This window comes from Squalius cephalus (assembly GCF_949319135.1).
Source record: "Squalius cephalus genome assembly, chromosome: 5".
Lineage (NCBI taxonomy): Eukaryota > Metazoa > Chordata > Actinopteri > Cypriniformes > Leuciscidae > Squalius > Squalius cephalus.
Window position 1 is genome coordinate 20,066,449 of NC_137126.1, and position 15,625 is coordinate 20,082,073.

At 40.2% G+C, this 15,625-nt stretch overlaps 1 protein-coding gene across 1 annotated transcript in view; it reads right to left on the minus strand.

The window, feature by feature from the left end:
- cert1a (ceramide transporter 1a) overlaps positions 1-15,625 on the minus strand; it is a 36,878-nt gene that overhangs the window by 7,801 nt on the left and 13,452 nt on the right. The window contains exons 6-11 of the mRNA XM_079872338.1: positions 14,945-15,111; positions 12,904-12,996; positions 12,711-12,797; positions 9,239-9,328; positions 8,870-8,950; positions 8,643-8,738 (exon numbers count right to left, since the gene is read on the minus strand). Coding sequence (XP_079728464.1) covers positions 8,643-8,738; positions 8,870-8,950; positions 9,239-9,328; positions 12,711-12,797; positions 12,904-12,996; positions 14,945-15,111 — 614 coding nt within the window. The remainder of the gene's footprint in view (positions 1-8,642; positions 8,739-8,869; positions 8,951-9,238; positions 9,329-12,710; positions 12,798-12,903; positions 12,997-14,944; positions 15,112-15,625) is intronic.

The window sequence follows — 15,625 nt, forward strand, 5'->3', positions numbered from 1 at the left end:
CAGAATTCTTCTGCTACCTCAAGTATTGTTCCGGTTTTCTTGTCATCTATGAAAGAACCTCAGAAGGAAATTCTTACCTATGCTCTTCTCGACACACAGAGTGATTCATCTTTTGTCTTGGAAGACCTTGTCAGAGAGCTGGATGTAGTTTCTCAACCATTACAGTTGAAGCTTAGCACAATGACTGCTGTAGACACAGTTATAGCCAGTCAAAGTGTGTGTGGTTTGCTAGTTCGAAGCTTTCATTCTGAAAATCACATTCAGTTACGGCAAGCATACACACGTGATTTTATTCCTGTTGATAAGTCTTGTATACCAACCAGAACCACAGCATTGCAGTGGCCTCACCTCAAACATCTTGCAAATAACTTGCCATCTCTTCAAGACTGCACAGTGGGACTGTTGATCGGCTGTGATTGTCCTTCAGCTTTAGCCCCCCTTGAGGTCATCACTGGTGGTGAGAATGAACCATTCGCACAGAAGACAGAGTTGGGATGGAGTATCATAGGAGCAGCTAATCCCCACTTGGATAGACAGGGAAGTCAAAGATTCGTACATAGGGTTGCAGTGAGAGAGATGCCAGTTCCATCAGCCGCAGACATCTTGAAGGTTCTGGAGTATGACTTCAACGAGAGGAATTCTGAGGATAAATGTGTCTCTCAAGACGATGTGCGCTTCATACAGATTCTTAGTGAAAACATTCGGCAGAAAGAGGACGGTCATTTGGAGATGCCCCTCCCATTTAAAAGCCAAAATCCCCCATCATTACCTAACAATAAGAAGCTGGCCATAATTCGCTTGCAGCACTTAAAGAGGAAGTTCAAGGCCAATCAACAGTTTTATGGTCATTACAAGGCCTTCATGGAGGATGTGATCAACAAAGGTGACGCAGAGCCAGCCCCAGAGGTATCTGTCGGAGATGTTGTTTGGTACATACCCCACCATGGTGTGTATCACCCGAAGAAGCCTGGCAAATTGAGAGTTGTCTTTGATTGTTCAGCTAAATTTTGTAGCATCTCGTTGAACGATACTTTGCTGACAGGCCCCGATATGATTAATTCCCTGGTGGGAGTTCTCTGTCGTTTCAGAAAGGAGAAGGTGGCCATCATCTGCGATATTGAAAGGATGTTTCATCAGTTCTTCGTCACACCTGACAATCGCAGTTACCTGAGGTTTCTATGGTGGGAGCAGGGAGACCTTGGAAGTGAGCCCAAGGAATACCAGATGGCAGTCCATCTCTTCGGCGCTGCTTCCTCTCCAGGGTGCGCTAACTTTGGCCTGAAATATCTTGCACAGCAATACAAAGCACATTATCCCTCTGCAGCGGCATTTGTTGAAAATAGTTTCTACGTTGATGATGGGCTAGTGAGTGTTCCCACAGTTAAGGAGGCCTGTGAACTGGTAGTTGAAGCACAAGAGTTGTGTAAAAGAGGAGGCCTGCGACTCCACAAATTCAACTCGAATGAAAGTGAGGCTCTTCATTGTGTTGAGGCATCCGAAAGAGCGTCAAGGGTCAAACAGCTTGACCTCAATCCTGATTCAGCCTCAATAGAATATGCACTGGGTATTCAGTGGCTAATTGAAAGTGACAGTTTCAGTTTCAACATAAACTTGAAAGACAGGTCAAACACACGCCGCGGCATTCTATCTGTCATAGCTTCCTTGTATGATCCTCTGGGTTTTGTGGCTCCATTCGTTCTAAGTGGAAAGTGCATTCTGCAGGAACTGTGTCGTCGGAGCATTGGATGGGATGATCTGCTTCCTGAGGACTTGCTTCCACGGTGGGAGGAATGGAAGGCTGGTCTTCGAGGCCTTAAAGTAGTCTGGATCCCAAGATGTTATCACCCACAAGACTTTGGCAAGATTGTGAGCATAGAATTGCACCACTTTGCAGACGCTAGCAGTGTAGGCTATGGTGCATGTTCTTACCTTCGATGTAAGGATGTCAGGAACAAAGTTCACTGCAGTTTCGTCATGGCAAAGGCTAGGGTTGCACCATCAAAGATTACAAGCATCCCCCGTTTAGAACTTTCAGCTGCTGTGGTCGCAGCCAGATTGAGCATTCTGCTAAAATCAGAGCTAAATATGAAGATTGATGAGGAATTCTTCTGGACAGATTCTCAAGTCACTCTAGCATATATCAACAACGAAGCACGGAGATTTCATATCTTTGTGGCGAATCGTGTTCAGCTTATACGAGAGTACACCAATCCGAGCCAGTGGCATTATGTTGATACAACAGAAAATCCAGCTGATCACGCCTCTAGGGGGCTCCGTGCATCAGACATTTTATCAACAACCTGGCTATCAGGTCCTCAATTTTTGTGGAAGGAAGAGGTCCATCCGGAACCCACTTCGTCACCCGACCTGTTGGTTGGTGACCCAGAGGTTAAAACCATTCAGGCATTTGCAATAAGAGTGACCGATTGCACGAACATGCTTGATCGCCTGTCTAGGTTATCCTCTTGGACAACCCTCCTTAAGGTAGTGGCAAGAATTAAGAGACTAGTGTCTGGACGAAAGTGTCAAACTGATGTTGTGACTGTCAAAGAGCGTGAGAGTGCTGCTAAAGCAGTGATAAAACTTGTCCAACAGCAAGCATTCAGTCGAGAGATAAAGGCACTTGAAACAGGGGAAAGTCTTCCATGTTCTAGCCCTCTTTTTAGTCTTGATTCCATTCTTAAAGAAGGCATACTTTGTGTTGGTGGAAGACTGAAACATTCATCACTTAGTGAAGAATTTAGGCACCCGCGCATTCTACCCAAAGACAGCCATATCACCCAGCTTGTATTGTCGCACTATCATTCACAAGTATGCCATCAAGGTCGAAGTCAAACTCAAATGGAGCTTAGAGCAAATGGATTCTGGATCGTCAGTGGCAGCAAGTTGGTTGCGAAACTGATACACAAGTGTGTTCAGTGCAGGAAGCTGAGGCGTCCAGTAGAAGAGCAGCGTATGGCTGAGCTTCCTAAAGAGCGTGTTGAAGCATCTGCCCCGTTCACATACTGTGGAATGGACTGCTTTGGACCATTTGTCATTAAAAGGTGTAGGAAGGAGTACAAAAGGTACGGCTTGATATTTACCTGTTTCTATTCCCGAGCTGTCCACATTGAAATGTTAGAAGATCTGTCCACTGACTCCTTTATCAATGCCTTACGGTGTCTCATCAGCCTACGAGGAGTAGTGCGCCAACTGTACAGTGACCAAGGCAGGAATTTCATAGGAGCAAGGAACGAATTGAAAGAAGCACTTAAACAGTGTGACAACCAGGCTTTGGAAATGTTTCTGGCTGAGCATCAGTGTGAGTTTGTCTTCAATGCCCCGTCAGCAAGCCATGCTGGTGGAGTTTGGGAGCGCCAGATACGCACTGTTCGAAGTGTGTTGGATGCTACTTTGGCTCAAAGTTTAGGTAGGCTTGATGATCCCTCCCTTAGGACACTATTTTACGAGGCCATGGCCATCGTTAATAGCCGCCCACTGAGCATAGATGGAATAAATGATTCTAACTCTCTTGAACCTTTAACGCCTAATCATCTAATCCTAATGAAGTCAAAAATTGCTCTTCCACCTCCTGGGAAATTTGAAAGTGAGGATGTATACTGTACAAAGCGATGGCGCCGAGTTCAATATTTGATCGAGCAGTTCTGGAGTCGATGGAAGAGGGAATACCTCCAGAACATTTCCACACGACAGAAGTGGCATGTGGCCCGGCGCAATCTCAAAGTGAATGATGTGGTCATTATAAAGGAAGACATCCTCCCAAGAAACCAGTGGCAGTTGGGGCGAGTAGTGGAAACCTTTATGGATAGTGATGGCTTAGTGCGAAGAGTCAAAATACGAGTTGGAGAACAGAAATCAGGAAAACATCAGTGTCCATCTAAACCTTCTGTTATAGAGAGGCCCATTCAAAAGTTGGTGCTGCTTCTTGAAAGCGAATAGTCATGAAGTATACTTTCACATACATACATGCTCAAACAAACATGCATACATAACCCATCATATTAACATAACTCTATGCTTATTTGCACAATTGTCCAATATTGGGATAGTAAGTGGTCTATAAGATCTTAAGAATCATGTAGGATTTATTTGGTGTTGCATTATCATGACATGATTGGTGGGAGTGTAAAGGACCACTTTGGAGTTTAATGTATGTTGTTGATTAAATGAAATATGGGTTGGGTTATTGGTAAAATATTTGTTTAATGTTTGCACCTTATTCAAATGTTTCTATATTTTGTATGCGCTTTAATGTTATCTGTATGTGATTGACCGGAAATTCGATACACCTGTGATGTTGAAATTTGTCCCTTTGGTGGCACCGTAGTTTGCACAAGAGAAGATGAGCTTTAAAGGGTAGCTGGCGGGTGTGAATGGTACGCAGCTGTGTTTGAGCCTACATGGATTTTATTTGAGATTGTTTGTTCGTGAACTTAAATAATTCGACGCCCGTTTCATGACGGAAGAAAGGACTATCGTATATTGTTTGCATTCCTTGGTGAGCGCAGCGAGGTATGTTTTATTCATATATAAATCTGGAAATTGTTTGCATATATGTATGGTTTATATTGCTGTGTAAATGTTTGTCACCCTAAATGTTTATGTAATGACGTTTGTAGCCGTGAAAACAAGTGTGTGAAATGTTTGTTGTATGTATGTTTTTTAATACAGTTTTCACGGTGCTAAGGTGATGATGGATTGAAAGTTGAACGTCATGCTGGTTTGGCGAACTAAATAAAGAAACACCTTGTGCATCAGTCGAGACTCTCTATTTTGGATCCAAGGGCTGCTACATACAGTGCATCCGGAAAGTATTCACGGCGCTTCACTTTTTCCAGTTTGTTATGTTACAGCCTTATTCCAAAATTGATTCCAATCATTATTTTCCTCAAAATTCTACAAACAATAACCCATAATGACAACGTGAAAGATGTTTGAAACCTTTTAAAATGTATAAAAAATAAATAAAAAAAATCACATGTACATAAGTATTCACAGCCTTTGCCATGACACTCAAAATTGAGCTTAAATGCATCCTGTTTCCACTGATCATCCTTGAGATGTTTATACAACTTGATTGGAGTCCACCTGTGGTAAATTCAGTTGATTGGACATGATTTGGAAAGGCACACACCTGTCTATATAAGGTCCCACAGTTAACAGGGCATGTCAGAGCACAAACCAAGCCATGAAGTCCAAGAAATTGTCTGAGACAGGACTGTATTGAGGCACAGATCTGGGGAAGGGTACAGAAACATTTCTGCAGCATTGAAAGTCCCAATGAGCACAGTGGCCTCCATCATCCGTAAATGGAAGAAGTTTGGAACCACCAGGACTATTCCTAGAGCTGGTCGTCCGGCCAAGCTGAACGATCAGGGGAGAAGGGCCTTAGTCAGGGAGGTGACCAAGAACCCGATGGTCACTCTGACAGAGCTCCAGTGTTTCTCTGTGGAGAGAGGAGAACCTTCCAGAAGGACAACCATCTCTGCAGCACTCCACCAATCAGGCCTGTACGGTAGAGTGGCCAGACGGAAGCCACTCCTCAGTAAGAAGGCACGTGACAGCCCGCCTGGAGTTTGCCAAATGGCACCTAAAGCACTCTCAGACCATGAGAAACAAAATTCTCTGGTCTGATGAAACAAAGATTAAATTCTTTGGCCTGAATGGCAAGCGTCATGTCTGGAGGAAACCAGGCACTGTCATCACCTGGCCAATACCATCCGTATGTTTTTCAGCGGCAGGAACTGGGTGACTAGTCAGGATCAAGGGAAAGATGAATGCAGCAATGTACAGAGACATCCTTGATGAAAACCTACACCAGAGCGCTCTGGACCTCAGACTGGTGCGACGGTTCATCTTCCAACAGGACAATGACCCTAAGCACACAGCCAAGATAACAAAGGAGTGGCTACAGGACAACTCTGTGACTTGAACCCGACTGAACATCTCTGTAGAGATCTGAAAATGGCAGTGCACCGACGCTCCCCATCCAACCTGATGGAGCTTGAGCGGTTCTGCAAAGAAGAATGGGAGAAACTGCCCCAAAATAGGTGTGCCAAGCTATTGAGAAAAGGCTGTGAATACTTATGTACATGTGTGTTCTTTTTTCCTTTTTTGATAAATTTGCAAAGATTTTAAACAAACTTCTTTCACGTTGTCATTATGGGGTATTATTTGTAGAATTATGAGGAAAATAATGAATTTAATCCATTTTGGAATAAGGCTGTATCATAATAAAATGTGAAGTGCTGTGAAAATGTGAAGTGCTGTGAAAACTTTCTGGATGCTATTGCTATATATTGCTATATATATATATATATATATATATATATATATATATATATATATAAATATATAAATAAAGTATGTATATGCATGTATGCATGTATGTATGCATGCATGCATGCATGCGTATATATATATATATATATATATATATATATATATATACACACACACACTCACCTAAAGGATTATTAGGAACACCATATTAATACTGTGTTTGACCCCCTTTCGCCTTCAGAACTGCCTTAATTCTACGTGGCATTGATTCAACAAGGTGCTGAAAGCATTCTTTAGAAATGTTGGCCCATATTGATAGGATAGCATCTTGCAGTTGATGGAGATTTGTGGGATGCACATCCAGGGCACGAAGCTCCCGTTCCACCACATCCCAAAGATGCTCTATTGGGTTGAGATCTGGTGACTGTGGGGGCCATTTTAGTACAGTGAACTCATTGTCATGTTCAAGAAACCAATTTGAAATGATTCGAGCTTTGTGACATGGTGCATTATCCTGCTGGAAGTAGCCATCAGAGGATGGGTACATGGTGGTCATAAAGGGATGGACATGGTCAGAAACAATGCTCAGGTAGGCCGTGGCATTTAAACGATGCCCAATTGGCACTAAGGGGCCTAAAGTGTGCCAAGAAAACATCCCCCACACCATTACACCACCACCACCAGCCTGCACAGTGGTAACAAGGCATGATGGATCCATGTTCTCATTCTGTTAGCGCCAAATTCTGACTCTACCATCTGAATGTCTCAACAGAAATCGAGACTCAACATTTTTCCAGTCTTAAACTGTCCAATTTTGGTGAGCTCGTGCAAATTGTAGCCTCTTTTTCCTATTTGTAGTGGAGATGAGTGGTACCCGGTGGGGTCTTCTGCTGTTGTAGCCCATCCGCCTCAAGGTTGTGCGTGTTGTGGCTTCACAAATGCTTTGCTGCATACCTCGGTTGTAACGAGTGGTTATTTCAGTCAAAGTTGCTCTTCTATCAGCTTGAATCAGTCGGCCCATTCTCCTCCGACCTCTAGCATCAACAAGGCATTTTCGCCCACAGGACTGCCGCATACTGGATGTTTTTCCCTTTTCACACCATTCTTTGTAAACCCTAGAAATGGTTGTTCGTGAAAATCCCAGTAACTGAGCAGATTGTGAAATACTCAGACCGGCCCGTCTGGCACCAACAACCATGCCACGCTCAAAATTGCTTAAATCACCTTTCTTTCCCATTCTGACATTCAGTTTGGAGTTCAGGAGATTGTCTTGACCAGGACCACACCTCTAAATGCATTGAAGCAACTGCAATGTGATTGGTTGATTAGATAATTGCATTAATGAGAAATTGAACAGGTGTTCCTAATAATCCTTTAGGTGAGTGTGTATATATATATATATATATACACGTATTCGTATTGAACCGTTCAGTACGCGTTACAAACCGAACGGTTAGTTGGACCATTTTTCCTGCCGACAAAAATTACGTTATTTCAAATGTAGGCACGTGGCAAGCGCGCTCATAATGTAAGAGACGCTGGCACGACCACAACATTGCCCAACATCAAATGACAAATGTAATGAAAGCGGAACGAAACTGCGCTACTCCTTATTTGTGCGTCATCAGTTTGGACCAATGCAGCGCGAGCCGATCTTGATCAAGCGACACTGATACTACACAGTGCTAAGAGATCCAGTAAAGAAAGCATTTGTATTCACCACTGAAGTAATAACATCGCTGTGAGATCTAGTGAGAAGCATTCACATTTCTCCGTTATTAACGGATCAAACAGCGCTGACGTGGAAACCAGGAAGAAACATTGTGCTTTCAAGTAACGTCAGTTTTATTTCGACATTATGAATAAAATTGCTGCCCTCAAATGTTAATCTGAAATAATATAAACCTTTGTTTATTACTACTACAATATTAGATTAAATTTTTTTTATAAGGAGCTGTATTTGTTTTATATGCTCCTAAGAAGAGTCAAGTATTGCTCCATCATTGCTCAAAGTAAAAAAGGATCATACTTTATGATGTTAGTTTTAATGAAAAAAATTAAAATCAAGGAAATTTCTCTGGCATTACTTTCTTTTTGCTGTATCGAAAACGTACTAAACCGTGACACCAGTGTATCGTATCGAACCGAACCGTGAATTTTGTGAACCGTTAGACCCCTAATATATATAGAGAGAAAGATGCAAGGAAAAAAAAACCAGCCCAGAAGATATAAAGCTTAGATGTTGGGGTGTTTTAGATTATTGTTATAGACATTTTTTTACTCTGCTATGGAAACAGGCTTCCATAGAAACAAGCTCGGTTTCAAATTAAAAATAAAATATTTTGATATCTATATTTCACCTTCATATCCCCTTCTTCAATGACCAGCTGCCAGTTAGCATCTCCACCCACATCCTGTAAAGAATAAGTCATGTGACTGTGCACCATCTCCTCAACCTGTGAACAAAACAAGAGGCATGAGGTGTTGCTGAAAGTATACAAGCAAAAAAAGTTACACACATTTCTTCGAGTTACGAACAATCATACACCTGCAGTTCATCCACACTAGTGTAGTGTCATATATCTACCTGAGCACTGAACCTGTGCACGTCATCTGAGGCACTTATGAGGTCGACGGAGGAGGAGAAGGAGGAAGTATGACTGCGAGGCTGAACCCAAGAGACAGAAAGCCAGAGGGAAACAGGTCAAGGGAAAGAGAGGGAAATAAAAATCTCATCATCACCCAGAGAACACAAAGAAGACTTCCACTGTAAATCAAACTTCAGCAGGAGGAACTGGAAGAACAAAGGCAATATCACAAACGTAAAAGTTCCAAGAATTTCACAGAGCTGATCCACCATCCACAATGACAGAATTGCATAATCAGTCACGAAGAAGCAAATGTGCTTTGATAGAGTGTTTGTGTGTAGGAGTGTGTGTTTGTGTGGGTGAGTCACCTTATTCGAGTATTTCTGAGTGCCGATGGAGGAATAGGTGTCTGGAGAGAGGGAGATTTGTCGAGATGCCCTGCTTCTTTCTGCCTGAGACTGCAAAACATGTCAGCAACATTTATATATATAAACATTAGCTTTAAATGCAATTAAATTAGCTGTAAATATGCTTTGTAGATAGTTTCTTGACTGGTATATTGGCTGTTGGATCCTGATGAACAACGAACTGTTGATCAGGTATGGTTGGGAGTTGAAGAATCGATTCATCGATTCCAAGGTATTGGTAATCGAGAATCATTTCCAAAAGTTGGAATTTTCTTTCGTTTTTTAAGGTGTCATTGTTACAGTGTAATTATACATTTAAGTACAGAGTAAGTAAGGAATAATTGACGACAGGCCGTTGAATTATTAGAAAAATAATGCACACCCGAGGTGGTAATGCGGTCACGACGCGAAGCGGAGTGGCCGTTCACCTCGGGTGTGCATTATTTTTCTAATAATTCAACGGCCTGAAGTCAATTATTCAGCTTATACTACAGTTACCACACCTCGAAACATTGTTCAGATTATGTATTTCAAGACGTTTGTAAAGTTTTTGTCATTAAAACGCTCTTGTATGTAGGACTAATTTCTTACGCATCTAGTCCAATGCCTCCGTTGCTAATTCCAAAACGTCATTTTAGAGTTAGTAACGGAGGTTTGAGCCGCTGATAGCAGACTAATGCTGGGACACACGACTAGCTGACACATTCTCTGACTGTTTTCATCGACTGCAGCAGATTTTAAACACCGACTTTGAACACAGTCTGAACGCGCTGAACGCGCGTTTGGGCATTATCAGTCATAAGTATCAAATTGCATTCATAACCGGCCTTAAAGTGTGTCCCCGGCTTTATGCAGTTATTAATGCAGTTATTAGAGAGAGATGTTGCAATAATGAGACAGAAAAGCATGTGCGTCAGTATTATTAGCCTATTTATTTATTAATTTAATTCGTTTTAATTAATTCGGGCATTCTTTTTTTTTTGTTTTTTTTTTCATTGACAGATGACAGTAGACTATAGCCAAATAAATGAAACACAAAGCCCTTTTAACAAGTGGGCCTATAAATAATTATTTATTTATTATTATCTGCAATAAAAATCCGTACTGCAGGACTATCCATTTATTTAGCCTATATTCAGTTTAATTTTCTATTGATTATAATATAGACAGGACTATATACTTTATTTATTAAAATTAAACTGCATGTTTCTATTGATTGTGAAGCTAGACATTGAAAATTGCAGATCAAGCGCATGGGGCTAAATGCTTTTTCTTGTTATGAATTGTATCCTATTTTCCGTTATTACCGTTAACTACGCGAAGTGATATGGAACTGTAATGCGGTCAAGACCTGCCTGGAACTACTTTAGCCGTGCGTTTCCCTGAAAATAATGCACACCTTAGAACGTTCGTCAACCAATCAGATTCAAGCATTCAACGGCCCTGTAGTATAATATTAATTAACAACATGTAGTTACTATATAATTAGGGTTAGGGTTTGGGTTAGTTAGTTGCATGTAATTATGTATAATTTACTGTTATCACCTAAGTACATGTAATGTAGCAAGGACACTGTAAAATTAAGTGTTACAGACTTTTTTTTAACCCACAAAATAGGGTCTATATTCATTATCAGCTCTGGTTCCAACTAGTAGTACACTGAAACATCAACAAGGATGACATTTTTCTTTTTTTTCTTTTTTTTTATGATCTTCAAACCAGACTTTCAGTGTGATTGAGCGTGTTCATACTTAAAGGGTTAGTTCACCCAAAGATGAAAATTTTGTCAGTAATTACTCACCCTCATGTTGTTCCAACCCCGTAAGACTTTCGACTTTTGACTATTTTAAACATTGTCTTTACTAACTTACAATGTTTCGATCCCATAGAAGCCTATGGAGGAGTGATCCAGCTCTCAGATTTAATCAAAAATATCTTAATTTGTGTTCCGAAGATGAACGAAAGTCTAACGGGGTTGGAACAACATGAGGGTGAGTAATTACTGACAGAATTTTCATTTTTGGGTGAACTAACCCTTTAATGCCTGGTTCAGATTACACGATTTTAGCCCGATTTTGGCACGATCCGTTTGACGTAGGGTGTCGTGGGGATTCGCAAACGACAACGGGCGTCGGGACGCAAGATTCGATCGTTTCATCTCGTATAGTGTGTCATAGTGGGCGACAACCTACATCGCGTCTGCGATGCTTCAGGACATCAGGACAGAAAGACTAGCATGTTTAATTTTTTAACGATCCTCCACGACGACAACGCGCGAGTGAGTGAGGGAGAGTGAGTGAGAGTCTGTGTTCGCGAGTGAGTGAGTGAGCGAGTGTGTGACTCTGTGTGTGCGCGAGAGTGTCTGTGTGTGTGTGTGTGTGTGTGTGTGTGTGTGTGTGTGTGTGTGTGTGTGTGTGTGTGTATGTGCATGTGCGAGTGAGTGAGCGTGTGTGTGTGTGTGAGTGAGTGAGTGAGTGAGTGCGTGCGTGTATATGTGCCAGTGAATGAGTGTGTGAGACAGCTCGCGATGACTGGTCGGAAAACAACGTGTAGTCTGACATGTTTCTTGTCCACGACATGACAAGATTTTTAGGAGTCAAAATCGTGTAATCTGACACAGTCACAGTGACTATCGTAACAGACAAAAAAAATCGTGTAATCTGAACCAGGCATAAGGCAAAGATAAAGATAACTATATTAGTGTCCACACCAATGGATGATAACGTTATGTTTATTTATTATAAATGAACAAAGTTATGTTGTCTATGTAAACAGTTGAGCTCTTTAAAGTTGATGGATTCTGATTGGCTGTCAATGTATTTAGTATAGTGATTCCAATTATATCGTTCCTCTCTGTAATTATCGTTATAGCTGTTGTGTGGACTTCCATATTCTCATAGAAACCCTATAGTTATAGTTATCATTTTTAGTGTGAATGTCCCTATACTGTGGTCAAGAAACGCACTCTCTGACATTAACTAACTAAATGACTGACTGACTTAAAACAACTATTGCTCAGTTTTAACAGGATATTTTAAAATAAAATTGTGGACTTAGTAAGTGAAAGGCAAGTGGTAAAGTTAGCAAAATGGCTAAATTTGTTTAGAGATCTTTTAAGGTGACAACAGCAACAGCGCCACAGCTCAATATGTGGGAACACGTGCAAACCGCTAGGCCACTCTGACCATTTCCCAGTTTTTCTACAGAACTGAAAACACAAATATAATCCCTTGGTATATATTTACACTTCAAGAGTCATGATGATGTGATCAAACAGTACATTCCATGGAAACAGAGCCATTATAACGAATGGGATGGCAGCTCAGCATATAACAACATGTCAAAGTAACAGTACAAGAAACAGATGCCTTAGACAACAGAAATGTGTAAAACATCCAGCTTTGCAAAATGATTATTTCATCTGAATCATTACTTGTACTTCGATCTGGTCATGTTTATCCAGCGCAGCCTCCACAGCATCAAAGAACTCCTCTTCATTGATCAGACTGTTTGGTCCTTCCTGCACAGACACGTTTAGCACAGAGAGAACATCTCAATCTAAATTGGAGGGTGTGTGTTGGGCCACAGATGGACAGGACAGTGTAAATTAAAGGTTGTGAACTTACTTCATAGTCTGGTCCTCCATAATGAGGCTTCTTCTTCAGATCTGTCAATGCAGCTTTGTAGGCGTCTTCAGCCCGTCTTCTCCTTTCAATTTCCTTTTGAGGAAAGAATTGTACTCATAGTTTTACTATATCCAATATAAATCAATGAATTCAAGAGGATCTTAAAAGGGGTCATTACTATAATTAATAAATAATATTTTAAATGTATTTTTTTTTTTTTTAATTTTCAAAAGTTTGGGTCTCTACGATTTTTTTTATGCTTTTGAAAAAAAAAAAAAAAAAAAGAGTCTCTGATTCATTTATTTTAAGAAAAATCCATTAAAAACACAAACATATTTTTTAAAATTTAAAGTAACTATTTTCTAATTTAATATATTTTAAAATACAATTTATTCCAGTGATGGCAAAGCTGAATTTTCAGCATTATTACTCCAGTCTTCAGTGTCACATGATTCTTTAGAAATCATTCTAATATATGCATAATACATAAACAATGTATAATACATAAACATTTCTTATCATTGTTGAAAACAGTTGTGCCCATTAATCTTTTTTGTACTAGATTCTTTGATGGATAGAAAGTATTTCTGTTATTTGAAATAGAAATCTTTTGTAACATTATAAATGTCTCAACTATCAATTTTGATCAGTTTAATGCTTCCTTGCTGAAAAACAAAATTATTTCTTTAAAAATAATAATAAAAAATATCTTACTGACCCCAAACTTTTAAATGGTATTGTAAATTGTCATGGATAAATTACTGTTGGGATTCTGACGTCAGAAAATAAAGTTTTGGAACGAACCATTTTTGCTGCCTAGTTTCAATAAACCTTTTGGACTTTTGGCAAGACGTTTTGAGCTCTACAACGTATATGTTTGCATACCATTATGAATTTGATTTGATTCCTCATAAATCCTCATGATAGGCACTCAGGACTCTTGCCAAACAAAGCTTGCTTACAAACAAATCCAAAAAATATCTGTTTAGGATCCAAAGGGAGAATCCAGAACAGAGCAAAGACATGAGACAGGCAATCTGACAGGTCCACGGGCAGTTTCATGCTTCAGCTAAAGCAAACACACCCATTTCAACGGTCTATCCTACTACAAATGCCATTGATGATACCATTGTGTCTTGCCTCTTTGGAAGGCCATTCATTCAACAAAGGGAGGAGCCCATAACACCCGCTCTCTAAACTTGTTTGAAGCTTGAACAGCTTGCAGAAAGTCAACCTTTAAACCATTCAAACAAAAAAATTCAAATAACTCAAATGAAGTAGTCTTGCCAGATTAAACCTTCACTGAAACATGTTTGATCATTTGGCTAACTGAGAAGCTTTGGCTGTTGTAGACAAGTAGTTGTTGCATAATTTTGTTCAGTAAATATAATACATCCAATCTGTTCTAAAACTGACAGGCGTGTCTTTGCTAAAAGCACTGACACACCTCTACAACTGTTACATGAGACGATAACAGACAACACCCGGCTTATATGACAGTTGATAACAACTATCAAAAAGTGGTAATGTGACTCCACTAAGCCAAAGTTTTTTAGTCTGTTTGACAAATTTGAGAGATTACCCTCGGGTCGAATATTTAGGATGCCAGCCATTTTTAAAAATAGGGGGAAAAAATCCTTCCTGCCACAGGCAGTAAAATTGTTAAATGAAAGGTACTGTTGGTGTCAACTGAGCGGGTCTCAGTGATAATTCTTTCTTTTTTTTTCTTTTTTTTTTTTTTTGGGGGGGTGTTTTTCGTGTTTTCTTCTATATTTATGTATATTGTTGGTCTATGTATGTACGCATGTTCAAACAAGCAAAAAAAATTCCCCAAGGGGATAATAAAGCAATCAATCAAAGCAATTAAATGCCAATGGCAGAGCTGAGACGAAAATGCAAACACATGCACTTACATAGCACAAATGCAAGACTAAAACACGTATAGACTAAAAACACATTTGTAAAGTGACTCTTTTAAACACTTAAAACAGAACGTAGCATCAAATAACCAGTGAACTGGACACAAGCGAGTCAAACCTACAGTGAAGAAGCTGCTGTGTGTAGACAGAGGAATCCAATTTTCATTAGTGCTCTGAAGCGCCACCCAGTTCTGCCACGGCTTCAACGCTGAAGAAATGTACACTGTAGACATCCTCAAAATCCAGTCGCTAACATCAAAACACACAATTCCCAGAGAAATGGGAAATTCTGGTCATTTTGCAGAAAGCTTTATTCCGTTCAAAGGTCCATCCAATCCTGTTGATTGATTGAACATACTGTAAAATCTGCGGCTGGAATTCAAGAAGCTGCTTCCTGGCTGATAATATAGCGGGGGTTGGACTGTAGATGGAAAAACTGGTCGGGCAAGTGCGAGCAGAAGCTTTACACTCAGATACTAATGACGATGCTGATATGAGGAATGCACGGCTTCTGGAGACCAGATGCACTTTAGTTTTAATGGATGTGTCTTTGTGACTCATCCAGTAATTAAGGTGTTATGTGGGAAGTGTATGGGAAAGTAAATAAAGCCCATATTAAGCTTGTGACAAAACTGCTTGATGCGGAATGCTTCATACATAACAAAATGCACTCTGTGGTTTCAATACGGCAAAAAAGCATATGGTAGTCCCAAAATTAACAATACTTCCTGTATCAAAAAAAAAAAGAGAATTCTGTCATCATTTAATCACCCTCACGTTGTTCCAAACCCATACTCTTTTCC